This window comes from Tyto alba, unplaced genomic scaffold, assembly GCF_018691265.1.
Source record: "Tyto alba isolate M040663 unplaced genomic scaffold, T.alba_DEE_v4.0 Super-Scaffold_46, whole genome shotgun sequence".
Lineage (NCBI taxonomy): Eukaryota > Metazoa > Chordata > Aves > Strigiformes > Tytonidae > Tyto > Tyto alba.
In genome coordinates, this window is record NW_024881322.1 from 13,137,640 (window position 1) to 13,150,331 (window position 12,692).

At 40.4% G+C, this 12,692-nt stretch overlaps 1 protein-coding gene across 10 annotated transcripts in view; it reads right to left on the minus strand.

The window, feature by feature from the left end:
- Positions 1-12,692, minus strand: part of AMPH (amphiphysin) — a 121,784-nt gene that overhangs the window by 28,082 nt on the left and 81,010 nt on the right. For 8 of the 10 annotated variants that reach the window (XM_042806404.1, XM_042806403.1, XM_042806401.1 and 5 more), the window contains exons 8-13: positions 11,471-11,546; positions 10,486-10,568; positions 8,757-8,765; positions 7,739-7,877; positions 6,109-6,237; positions 1,214-1,321 (exon numbers count right to left, since the gene is read on the minus strand). In XM_042806404.1, coding sequence (XP_042662338.1) covers positions 1,214-1,321; positions 6,109-6,237; positions 7,739-7,877; positions 8,757-8,765; positions 10,486-10,568; positions 11,471-11,546 — 544 coding nt within the window. The remainder of the gene's footprint in view (positions 1-1,213; positions 1,322-6,108; positions 6,238-7,738; positions 7,878-8,756; positions 8,766-10,485; positions 10,569-11,470; positions 11,547-12,692) is intronic. The other 2 variants (XM_042806402.1, XM_042806409.1) reach the window with 1 other exon arrangement.

The following is a 12,692-nucleotide window of genomic DNA, read 5'->3' on the forward strand; positions in this document are numbered from 1 at the left end:
CGAATGCCAGGGAATTTCCTTCCTCCTTTCCCCTTCCTCTTCCCTGTTCACAGGGAGCAAGGAAAATAACAAGATGCAGAAAGCCTCTGCTATAATTAAACACTTCTCCTAGCAAACCACAATGAGAGATTTCAGCTAACGTTCGGAGTGCTGACAAGGCATTTTTTTTCTGACAGTGCATCACCCATCAGAGATCACTACAGATCTCATTACATAACTAGGACTGCACACCAAAAAGGAAACCAACTAACTGAGGAAGAGATCAACAGAGAGCCAGGACTATCTCAGCCTTAAAGCTTCTTGTCTTCTCACTCTTTTCCCAGTGCTGCATTTCTGAACAGTTGATTAGTCCTCTCATGTCTCATAGTACAAGCCACAGGGATAATAGCTTTTGCTAACAGTGTGTTAATATTGTTTCCTTCTCTGTGTACAACACAGAGCTACAGCTCTGCTGGCCAGAACTTCCCCACTATGCTATCAGCCCTATGGGTAGCGAGGCTGAGTTCTGGATTTTAAAAAAGCAGGTCCCTGATGGTAAGCTAATGAAAATCAGCAAGTTGATATATCAGCTTTTTTTTTTTTTTTTTTCTTTTACTTCTTTTTCTCATATTGCTGCAAGAAACTACCATGGCAAATACTGCCACAGAATGCAGAATTTCTTTAACACAACATCTTGCAAGGAAACATCCTATTCCATCTTCTCGTTTTGCTTGAGGTTAGGGCTAAAATTGATTTATAAAAGCAAACCCGCTCAGATCATATGCACTGCTTGGTACAGAAACTCCATCACAGCAAAGCAATTGCATGCTGACTCCACAAGACCCAGGTCCCCTGAGGCATCTTTCCAGATATGCAGAGTCAAAGCCAGGTCAGGAAAGCTGTCACAAAAAAAGGCGCTGGAGAATTATAATGTTGGCACTAAGAGTTATTCTAAAGATGGAAAATGGCATGCTGAAGTCAAGGCCAAGGTCCAGCAACTATTCTCACTGGCAGACATCTCATTTTACCGCCTGGCAATTTCCTTCCTTCCAGCACATCACCAAGTGCGGGGTTACTGAAGGGGAAAGATAGATGTCTGACCAGAGCTGCTCAGGAAGATGAAGTTTTTCAGACACTGCAGGTACACTGCTCTTTGGTACACCAGGCAAATCTTTGCTACCAAACACAGCTTGTTCCATTCACATGCTTCGCCTACCTCAAGGTAAGGAGATACCTGAGACATGGGTGAATGAGTAATTCCTGTTGATACAACTTCTGGCTTGAAAGGGTCGAAGTCCAAATCTAGTAAAGATTCCTCTTTTTTAGCTTCAGGAACTTCATTCTGTTAGAAGAGAAACATAACTCTTGAAAAACTCATCTTTCAAAAGCTGCCCTGGGCAGCAAAATATTAAGAGGCCTAAGAAAAAAAAAAAAAAAAAAAATCACGGACTTTCTAACTGTGGTACAAGCCAGGAGGGGAGGAAGCTCTGAAGACCTTCCTGAGCTTTAGTGTAACTTTTAATTTTATTTTTATGGGCTTCACTCTTACGATGCCTTTGTTTTCTCTGCAGTGCAGCTTTGTCTTTTCAGGCTAAACAAATTGCAGCCCTTTTTAAAAAGTGCTGAGTGTTCATCATTTGGCTGTGAAGGTCCTTTTAAAGTGATTTGAGACAGATACCAAAATTAAAAACAACATAAATGGCACCCAATCTCCACACATTCTAATAACTGAATCTCTCCCCAAACACAAACATTAGTAAAAAGCCAATACAGAAGTCCATAAATGCATTTGAATTAAATTTCTATTCTGAACATGAATACCAATTTACATTAAATGCTGCCCTTAGCTCTAAACTTTAGGAAATATCTTACATAACACTAACTAAATCTTGCTACACTGATCTTCTCTTACAAAACTGGATTACATGGTAGATCCTTTTTTTGTTTGCAATTAATCAATTATCCAAGGCCTCTGAGTTACTATAAATATATATATTGGTTCAATTGGCTACAAGTTTTTCCTGCTGTAAAGTAACATGAACAAATAATTAGCATGCTTCAACATAAAATTTTAATTAGTGTGAAACTGTAGCTGAGATTTAATTATCACTAATGATAAATATTCTAAGCAAGCACCTTGGTTTTGGTAACATGACTAGCACTCCCTATCACTAGCTGTTGAGTGTTTATTAAATTGTAAGAGAAGCTTGTCTTTTGATGTACAGAATATGTAGAATTAAAGTATTTGTTAGAATGCTGTTTTGAAAGGTGTTCAGATTGCAAATGGTACCACGGGAAATTATTTTTACACATACTTTCACATATAATCTTAAGTAAGAATGGTAACATTGGGTCAGACTACACAGTCCAGCCTCCTGTTCCTTACTGTGACCTAAGTGTATGCCAGGGGAAGTCTACAACAACAGGGCAGTCGTAAGAACAGCAAAACTAGGAGATAAGATTAATTATGATAATAATAGTAAAATAAACAAAGCCTTCCTATTATGAAAACATTTAAGAGTGTACACTTTCAAAATTAGTGTTGCTATTGGTAAACAGATGTTCAAATGAAGGTAATTAATGGCTTCCATACGCCACAAGACATCTGAGCTCTCTGTGTCACTGGAAAACATGGTCAAAATAGCTTCTCAGCTCTCATGCTAGGAATGACAGAGTGACCCAGAGCTCTTCAAGTTTCAAAGAGGAGTAGTGCCAGGAGTGACGTGAGCGGGTTCTACACCAGAGTGAGAGGCTCAGGGGTTTGGCTGCTCCAGGACTCCCCCAGAGCAGGAAGGCAGGTGGGCGCAGATGCGCGGTGCTCCACGTGGCACAGAGCTCAGCTGGGGACCTCCTTGCCATCGGGTAGTATTTACACGTGCTGAAAGACTAAACAAATTTGTGGTAAAGCAGTCTGTTGAGGATTACTAAATAGGTAGAAATCATGTTGAGGAAGCCCCTGAGCTGCAAATGGCTGGAGGCTGGAAGACGATAGGAGAAGGGGCTGTAAGGAGTACCAATACCAACTTTGCTTGCCTTGGTTTCTACTCTTCCCTTGGCTTCTGCTTTTGGCCAGTGGTGATGACAGATACCTGGTCTGACACACTGAAGCCACCATTACGGTCTCACATTTTAAAAAGTCAAACCCAAAGCAGTCCTTCCCACCAGTAACCAGCATTACATTTATTCTGTCATGCCTTTCATAGGATGTATTTAGATTTTATCACATATGCCCTCAAGGCACTAGCACTCCTATGGTCATACAGCTCGAAGAAACAACACAGAATTAGCTAGCATATAATCAGAAATGTATGGAAATGGAAAAGTTAATTATTTTTCAGTGAGGTTTGACAATGAAGTTGTTATTTATGAGAACTGAATCAAATGGATAGGAGTCTCACTTAGGCCATGCATGATGACAGCTAAGGTGTCTGTAGTGACAGGGTACCGATCACTGACTGCAAAATTTAACATTATCTGTTACCCTCAGACCAAAATGAACATTTGTCATGACTTTAGGAGCAAAGAGAAAAATAAACATATAGAGTAACTAAGTTATCACACTAGATAGAGATTTAGTAGAAACGGGAACCTCAGGAAGTCCCTTGATAAGGGACAAAGCTGTGACAGAAGGGCCTGCCAATCATCCTATGTTAATTCCACCACAGCACATGAAGCATGAATAAATGCCACATTTGAAAGAGGTGGCTGTGGCAGAAGCAAGGCTGTACCTCTCAGCAGATGTGTATGTACAAGTGAGGGAGAAGGCACAAGACACTTGCAAGGACCACCAGAACTGCCACCCCTTCTCTGCACACAGTCTGTACAAGCCTTAAAGTAGCCCTAGCAGATCCAGGTTGTTCACTTCAGAGCTGCTGAACACACTCAGACACGTTAAGTACCTGGAGCGGGTATATTATAAAGGCCTGCCATGTCCAAGTTAGTGACTGGACACTAGGGAGCAATGTGATGTGAAGAAAACAAGAAATAAAGTAAGGAACACTCCTTTCTAAATGATCCTTTCACCCGGTCACCCAGACATCCCGTCTTCACATCTCTTTCTTTTACTTAGCAGTAATTCAATCTATTCTTGGCAATAAATAAACTGGAAGTGTGAACCACTTTGTTGAATCAGAACCAAAATATTACTGAATAGAACTGCCTCTGGTAAAGGAAGATGAACAGCAATTACAGGCTATTTGTGTTCCAGAGGAGAAGACTGTTTGGCCTGTTTGTAACCCTCTCTGAAACATGGGATTAAACCAGCCAAGCTCTACTCATCAGCCTGTTGGTTTTGTGCCTCTGTGTGAGCACAGTGCCATGGATGCCAGCGGTGGTCCTTTGGGAAGTCCTGCATCATTAGCAGGCTCTGCAGTCTTGGCAACTTCCTCCATACTGCCCGACTTTGAGAGTACAGGAGATGCCGGAAGCACCAAGAAGAGTAAATCCGTTTCCTGTGGATTTCATACAATATATTTTCAAAAACTGGTTCTCTTAGAGAAGGAGATAAAACCTATACATCATACTATCTGGGTTTGCCTGTACATACTCAGAGATCTCAGGTGCAGTAAGGATGCTTTGGTGATGGGGGTGGGTTTTGTGGAGGGAGAAGTGTAGATGATTCATGAGAAGGTGGCCAGGGAATCCCTTAGGTCATTCCCAGGTCATTGACTGTGGAGGAGGGAGGGACATAAATCACTCACTTAAGAGAGATCGATTTTTTTCTTGAGATACAGGGGAAATATTTCAGTTCTCAGAAGCATGCCCCACCTTTATTACGCCATTCCACTTTTATACCAATCTCTCGTAGAAAGGATGCAAAGATTCTGGAAATGTGCCTTACACTCATATAAAGCCCCGTTCCAGTGTCAGCTCTTAATGGAAAAGCAAGCCGGTTCCATTTCTGCTTGCCTGGCTGGCCTGACAGGTGAAGGTTAGGTGGATACAGAATTGAATGCAGGGAGCCACATCTAGCGCAGGTTACACCGACTCTTACCACTGATGGCACAGCTCACGCTGGCAGTGAGAACTCCCGCAAAGTCAGGGTACAGTGACACAACAGACCTGCAACCTCCCTTCAGCAGGAGGGCCCAGCAGCAGCTGTGGACTGGGAGCTGCTTCCAGTCTTCAAAATAGATCCCTATGGATGGCAATGCCTTTTTCTCCCCTCCACGGGAAAACAAAACAACACACGTTCAAATTTGCTACGATAATTTTGTTTTTCATTGCTGTGCCTACATTGCCCTGTGTTGTCAAATAAATTGCTACAAAAACAGTAATTCACATGAAAAGAACAATTTATAAACATTCTGCATAAGCTTTGTATCTGCATATTTCTCCCCAGTCTATCAGAGACAGGCTCAGATTTCAGAGTTGTAATTACCATAATAGAAAGCGTCCATTATTGAACAACCAGCAGTTACCATAACTGCATAAAAGACAAATAACTGAATACAAATTATACTGACTTATTTTACATAACTCTGTATTTTCTGTTTGTTATATGCAATTTAAAAAAATTTCATAATTTCATAATAATGAGATGAAAGTAATTTTGATCATTTCTATGCTGTGTAACTACTGTTTCCTTGAGTCAAAGCCAAGTGAATGAATAATCTAGCTGAAGCAGCCTTTTATACCTGCAAAAAGTTGATTAAAGCAGCCAAGTTCCATTTTTTTAAAATCACTCAAAACAAAAAAGGAATGCTTTTTATTATTTTGATGGAAGAAACAGGAATAATGAAAGATCACTGTAAAATGCCACTTGAGATGCTTAGGATTAGAAAAATAGCATCTTAGATGAACTCTCAGCTTGTAATGCAACCTGGATGCAGTTAAGTCTGAAACATGGCTGCTTCACAGTCTATTTTCGTCAGGCCTCTCAGAGGAAATCTCTAATGCCTTTCAATATGTTAGCCATGTTAGCCCTTTTGAGAGATTATGTGTGGCCTATTCAAAGATAAAACTCTGCATGTGTGACCCTTTCAGGATAACATAAAATGGTAATTGTGCCTCTGCCTTCTACCTGCACCTTCCTCCTCCCTCCCCACGGAGATCAGCTCCAAGACCACTATCTTGGAGAACTTAGGGAGACAGCAAGGTTGGAGCCATACACCATCCTCTGAAGCTTACCTGTGATGGGGTCGTCACATTGATTTCTGGGACAAAGTTGTCCTCAAAGAAGTTAATGATGTTCTCCTGCTGCAACTCCTTTGTGGGTGTGAGCTTAGGCAGCGGTGGGACTGGTGGACCTTTCCTCAGCTAGGCAGACAGCAAAAATGTCACAGACTAGTTCAGGGATAAAAGAACGAGCTTTAAGTGAGGCCTAAACAATTTCTGTTAGGTTTTTATCCCTCCTGCTTCACCTTAAATGTGGGAATAAGCCGTGGGTTGAAAGGAACTGTCTGGCTGTTTACCACCAAATAACTTGAAATAAACATTGTGCGAGAAGGAAAACAACTCCATGTTTCAAACTCATTCCAACTCAAGGCTTAAGATTTCATACAAAAGCATTTCTTGGCTGATTTTCTTCTGCTGTGACGGGCATACAGTGCAAGACACTTTCTCTCCTATGCAGCCCATAGTTGGAAGGGCAATACTGCACAGAACCAGGCCTCTGCAGCTTTTTGACTTCTTAAATTCATTCTTCTTTAGCTTTGGGATTTTGTCCCTGCCCACCCATAGCTACCTTTAAAGCCTACTTAATGCTAAGACCATATCATCTCTGGGAACCACAGCACCTCAAAGGTGCTTATGTTACTAATTCCCCCTGCTCTCCAGAGGTTCACATAAATATGACAAACTAACTTCTTGGAATAATACCAAACACTTTTGGATAATTTTAAAATCTGTCTTAATACCAAGAAAAAAATATCCAGAAAAAATCCTCAGGTAGTATAGCGACAGAACACCACTGGCACCAGTAAAACTAAACTGAGACCTAACAGATGAATACACAGGCAGTGAGGTGTCACTTTTGGGAGACCAGAGAAAACAAGTGGGCTCACATGTAACTAAACGCAAAACTAAATTTCTTCTGATGTGTGCCTCCCACAGAAATAGCAATCAGCACAGATCCAAATGCTGAAAGCATCAGTAACATAAACACAAGTCATTGATATATTCATGAATTATCATATATAAGTCTTATGCTACAGATCAAACTGACACATGAAACTGATTCTTATTCCACCAATACTGGTGAGTTACTCCAGTGACTCTAACAGTGCCAAACTTATCAATCCAGTATTAAAAACATCCAATAAGCCCTCAGTTATCATTAGTTAGCACAGCGGTATTTAAGCTAGCTCTACTGTTTTAGAGGTTGGCCAGACCAGTGATACCCACTGGCTAATTTTTTTTCAGCATAAGCATGAATTTGAAGATGAATGAAGAGCAGAAATATATAATGTACTGAAATTCAAGAGGAGGTTTAGAAATAGGTTTTTCACACTATCACTGCTGGGACAGGGGTCCTTAAGATACTGCAACTTTTTAAGAAGTGTTTTGCTTTGTCACCACAAGCCCCCCCTGGTTCACCAGGCACCTTGAATTTTCCTTATTCTTCCTTATGTAAAACCCACTTTCCACCCATGCTCATGAGACAGGGATGAACAACCCATGAACCGAACAGAGTGCAACAGAGCCAGTGGCCTCCCTGCCATTGCTCAGGGCAGCCTAGCTGAAAAATCCACCATATACATCACCTCGGCTATATTTTACTGCAGGACAGGCCAGTTTCTGCTGCCGGGTTCCCGCTTACCTGTGTGGGTGACTTAGGCCGGGCTGGTGCCGGAGATGCTGGTGCCAGCATGTGGTTGGGACTAGCAGTAGGGCTGGGCAGGGGAGAGGCCTCCTCTGGGGGTGACGGTGTTTTTGCAATGCGGAGTGGACCTGAATCACTGGACAGAAGCAAAGCAATGGCGAGGATATACATACCGTGCTGACTTATTACCCTGACAATTTGATGCAATAGTTGATGTAATGCCAGCGACCACAAAAGGTGGTACACACTGGAGGCGAACTGAGCCAGTAAGTAATGATTAAAACTAAAACTGCAATTAAATTCAATTAGAATTCACTGATCTACAGTGTCAAAGGAAGTTTCAGTTTTGAGTGATCTTGGTTTTTGGAACATCTGTTTACCCGATCACTGTAACTTGATGGAAACAGAGTACTCACATTTTTTCAGATTCTGTATTTGAAATAATGTATCATGTATGTTTGTAACTATCATAAAATGTGAGATGGAATTATCCTCTTCATTTCACACAGTTCTCAGAATAAAAGGGTCTAAAGATAAAAACCCCCAGGGGAAGGCCTAGCAATGAATAATGCAAGTAATTTTAAAAGCTCAGCAACTTCAGAAAGGTTTCAATAAAATAAAACACAATCAAGGTTATTATAAAAATATCACTATTTAGAGGGACAACTCACCACAACTATAAACAAGCAGTAGTGACTTCAGCAGAGCTCTGCTGATACTAAGAAAAGATGCGATGAAGTCCTGAGAAAGGTTCTGCCCTTCCCATGAAAGGACCTGGTGCAAACACTGAGACATACTCAGCTACCTAGAAATGCTGAAAGCTTACAACTCAGGCAGGCTATAAACTACAGCAATCACGGACCACAGTACTCAGTAAAGAGAGGAGCAACTCCTACACATCTTCAGGGAGAACAGAAGCGCTAATTGATTGAGGAGACCACACCGTAAACATGTTCCTAATGCTAAGACAAGAAAAATTTGTTCTTTGGAAAGTACACAGTTAGCTCACACTCACCACCTCTTTCTGTGGAAATGTTAAAAAAGAAAAAATAAGCAGTTATTAAGAATTTTCTTTCCCAGGTACAACGTTTGCCTTCAGGAGAGAGTAGTTAGTAACATACGAGTTTTTAATATATTTCCTTTTATACAGTTCTTAAAGGAAAGATTAGATACTATACTTGTCTAGCATTTACTTCTCATGTATCTAAAAAAGAAAGCTGCTTTATCTCACGAAGACCAACTCCTACGTAGTCTTTTAGAGCAGCATAACTAATAATGGAAGTCAAAACCTATCCAGATTTTCACACTCTGTTCACACTCTGTGAACGGTACAGCAAAACAGAGTAACATGGTAACCAAAATAATAATGTATTTTTTAAAAGCATTTTTAAAATAAGTTAAAAAGATCATACCACATTAACCTATGCCTATTCATTTGCAGCAATAATTATTATTTTTTTGTCTCATTGATGGAATGAGTAATTCAGTGGGAACAAGCATATGCATGCTGGACATGGACTAGGAGACACATGTGGACAAAATACCTGTTTATTACAAAAACTACCTGAAGCTGTCCAACACCACATTATTTTTCAACCCATAAAAGTAATTTACAAATCCTTTACAGAAACATATTCCAGCTCGTAAGCCCATTTTAGAGAGTCTGGAAATGGTGATGCATAAACTAACAACTGTGAAGGCAGTGCGTAAGTATATATGAGCAAGGATTAAAACTGAGCTAATAAAAAAAAAAATTTGGACACGTTTTTAATAAAATTGTTTTTAATTTTTCAATCAAAAAAATGTAGAAATATCAGTCATATGTTTGAGGCAGGTGCTCTGTTGTTTGGTCAGTCTTAATTGTTGCTAATCTGAATCCAGCTTGAGGGCAAATTAGCAGTAGCTATAACATTGTTCTGATTGCTTCTGAAAAACTGGGATTGGCTGGAAAATCAGAATTTATCTATTCACTCTAAATGTCACTGTGTTTTGATAAGTCTCACTGTTTTATAATTTCAACTGCTAGTGCCTATCACTATCACAGTACCAAGAGATCAAATTATGGCAGAAAGGCTACATCTGTTGCAAGCAAAAAATCAAAAATACTGCACTGGCATCCACTAACCTTAAGAAAGTGTCATCTAATTAAAACATTTTTTGCTTTTGTTTTCATTTTAAGACAAGATTTCTCTTGAAAGTCAATAAAAATATGGTATTTTGTGACATTCTTTTTACTTCAGCTTTCCAGCTGCTCCCTCAGATCACACTTCGTTACTTTTCCCCATGAACAGAAGAGATAAAAGCTGACTTACAAAAGGGATTCTCACCTAATCATATTCCTTTAGGAGCTAAAAACAACTAAATATTTCAAGGCTTGAAAAAAAATTATGACTGTTAGCAACATTGCTGCAAACTAAGCATCTAAGAATAAATGAGCTATGATTTAGGTGGTGGAAATTGATGTAACGTTCTACAGTGAACTAGGCTAAATTGCAACAGCTGAGTATCTGACCTTTATTCTCTTTATGGAAGGAAAATTAAGTGGGTGATGAAGGAAGTTCTGCACCTTTACTCATGTTGAGAACAACTTCATCCAAGGTACCTTCATCTACCATCCTGAATGTGTAGACCCAGTGATGCTGCTGTGCAGCAATCCCTACACATGGTGTAGGCGATTACTACATATGCTGAAACCCACAAAGTCTACTGCAGTGCAATTCATTAAAAAAAAGCAGTAAATTCACCTTGGTGCCCCTTGAATGGTGAAGGCCTTGTCTGCGTGCTGATCTCCCAGCTTCGTCATCACTTCATATAGTTTGTGACATAGCTGAGAAAACAAAACACTTGCCTGAGTTTGTATGAAGCACTGTTGTCATGATTAAAAACACAGGTGGTAAATCTGGTCAATAACCTGATAATATATCATCTGATACCTTTAAAATGGCGTATAGATCCTTCCAAAAATACTCAGTGCCATTTGTATCAAAAGCCTACATGGAAGCCTATCAAAATCCATAAAATCAAAGATAACAGCAGTTCTTCAAAAACATAAGCTGGTTTTCAGAGAACAAGTTTATAAGTGTGACTGACTGCTGCTTGATTGCTGATGAGGGAGGTTGCCAAAAGCTTAAAGCAACATGGGTAGCCGAGAAGATTCATGTTTTCCCCTCAAAAACCTAATCCCAATTTACATGGGACTTCAGTCAAGTGAGCTTTTCAAACAATTTTGTTTCCTATTAGCGGGTAACTAGATGATACACTACCACTTAGCAGGGTACATTCAAAAGATCCTCACTGAGACTGCTCGATTTGCCTAAGAGTCACAGATATAATGTTGCATTGCTGACAATGTACACAGCAGTCTGGAAGGGAACGCTTGACATGTTTTTCTTGTACTGATTAAAGCAATGAGATGCTCAGCAATTGGACGCGGAAAAAATACTGAAGCCACCAGTAAGCTAAAAAGAATGGAGAAGTTATCAAAATAGAAAGTGAATTTTGTGCTACAACTGATAAAGCACTGTAATCCAAAATTGTATGGGCTGTTCCTTCCTTAAGGGGAGTACAAAAATGGCAAGTAGAAATGAATACAAAGATTATACTACAAATATGGATCTAGGACAAATTCTCATGTGTGCCTCGGCTAGATTTTTACTGCTGCATTACAAGACAGCTGCTGTTACGCGTATCACATAAGCCATTATACACAAGATATTCATTTTTACTCACCAAAGCTATTTCCTTGTGAAACTTGGCTTCGAGGCTGGATACATTTTTGAAGGTGTTCACGTAGAAGCCAACTCGTCTACAGAGGATGGCACAAAGAAAGGAAAAAGAGAATAAAAGATAGGGGTGGGAGAGCCACAAAGGGAAATCAGTTATTTTTTTTTCCGGACTACGCACAACATTCCTGACTATTATTCTCAACAAAGCAAATAATCGGATCGCATGTCAAAACTTGAGACCAGTTTGCTCCTCATTATTTCTGTTTGCGTTAAGAACCGTCATACTTCGCGCCGCACAGAGCGAACCAAGTTGAGACTACTCCACAGCGAGGGCGGCGGGGGGGCTTCAGCCTGCTTTAGAGGAGGGGAAGACTGGGAAAGGATTGGCAGGAGCGTGGGGAAGGCAGGGTGCTGTGGGCACCCCGTCTCCCACTGGAGGGAGGGCAGCCATTGACCGAAAGGAGAGAGGCACCGCGACGGCGCCCCGGGTGCTGCCGGCGGGTCGGGAGGCAGCTGCCAGGAACACAGCTCGCTGCGGCGCGGGGGTGCTGTCCCACGCTCGGTCCTCCTTAAATAAATCAGCCCTGAAATACACGCAGAGGTATGTAAGAGAAAATAATTTCTAAGACAGACTAGACATTTTTGCGCATGCAGTCAAAAATCTGCTTGCTTGGGGTGAGTGATTACATATCTCTTGCACACTTCGAAAGCAGAAGGTGTTTTCTTAGGTTTTGAATTATTCTTTCTCCTATTTAAAGCTTTCAAGTGTAATTTCTCCAAACTTTTATGAACAGAAGTCATCTTTGGCATAAGAATAAGCCAGCAAAATGTCAACTCAATGGATTATTTTATTCCTGAAGAATTGTAATAACTAAGAAAAAAGGACTCTGAAAGCAATTGCTTTCTAAGTTATGCCCATTGCTCAAACTAAACTCTACCTTTCCCTGAGACTAGACAGTGGGCAACACACATATTGAAATAAAAGGGCCCTTACTCTAAATCATTCATATGCAGTTTTACTTTTAGTAAACCCATAAAATAAATATCTTGAAGTGCTAAGAAGCTTTTCAACTGAAATAGGCAGAAACACAGCAGGAAAACCCTCTATTGATCTAAAATTTAACAGGAATTAATTTAGAAGGCAGAGAAGACAAAGGATACTTCGGTGACTCACAACACATTTCCACTCCAGACTGTCGTTTGTTAAAGAACATAGCACACTAGTG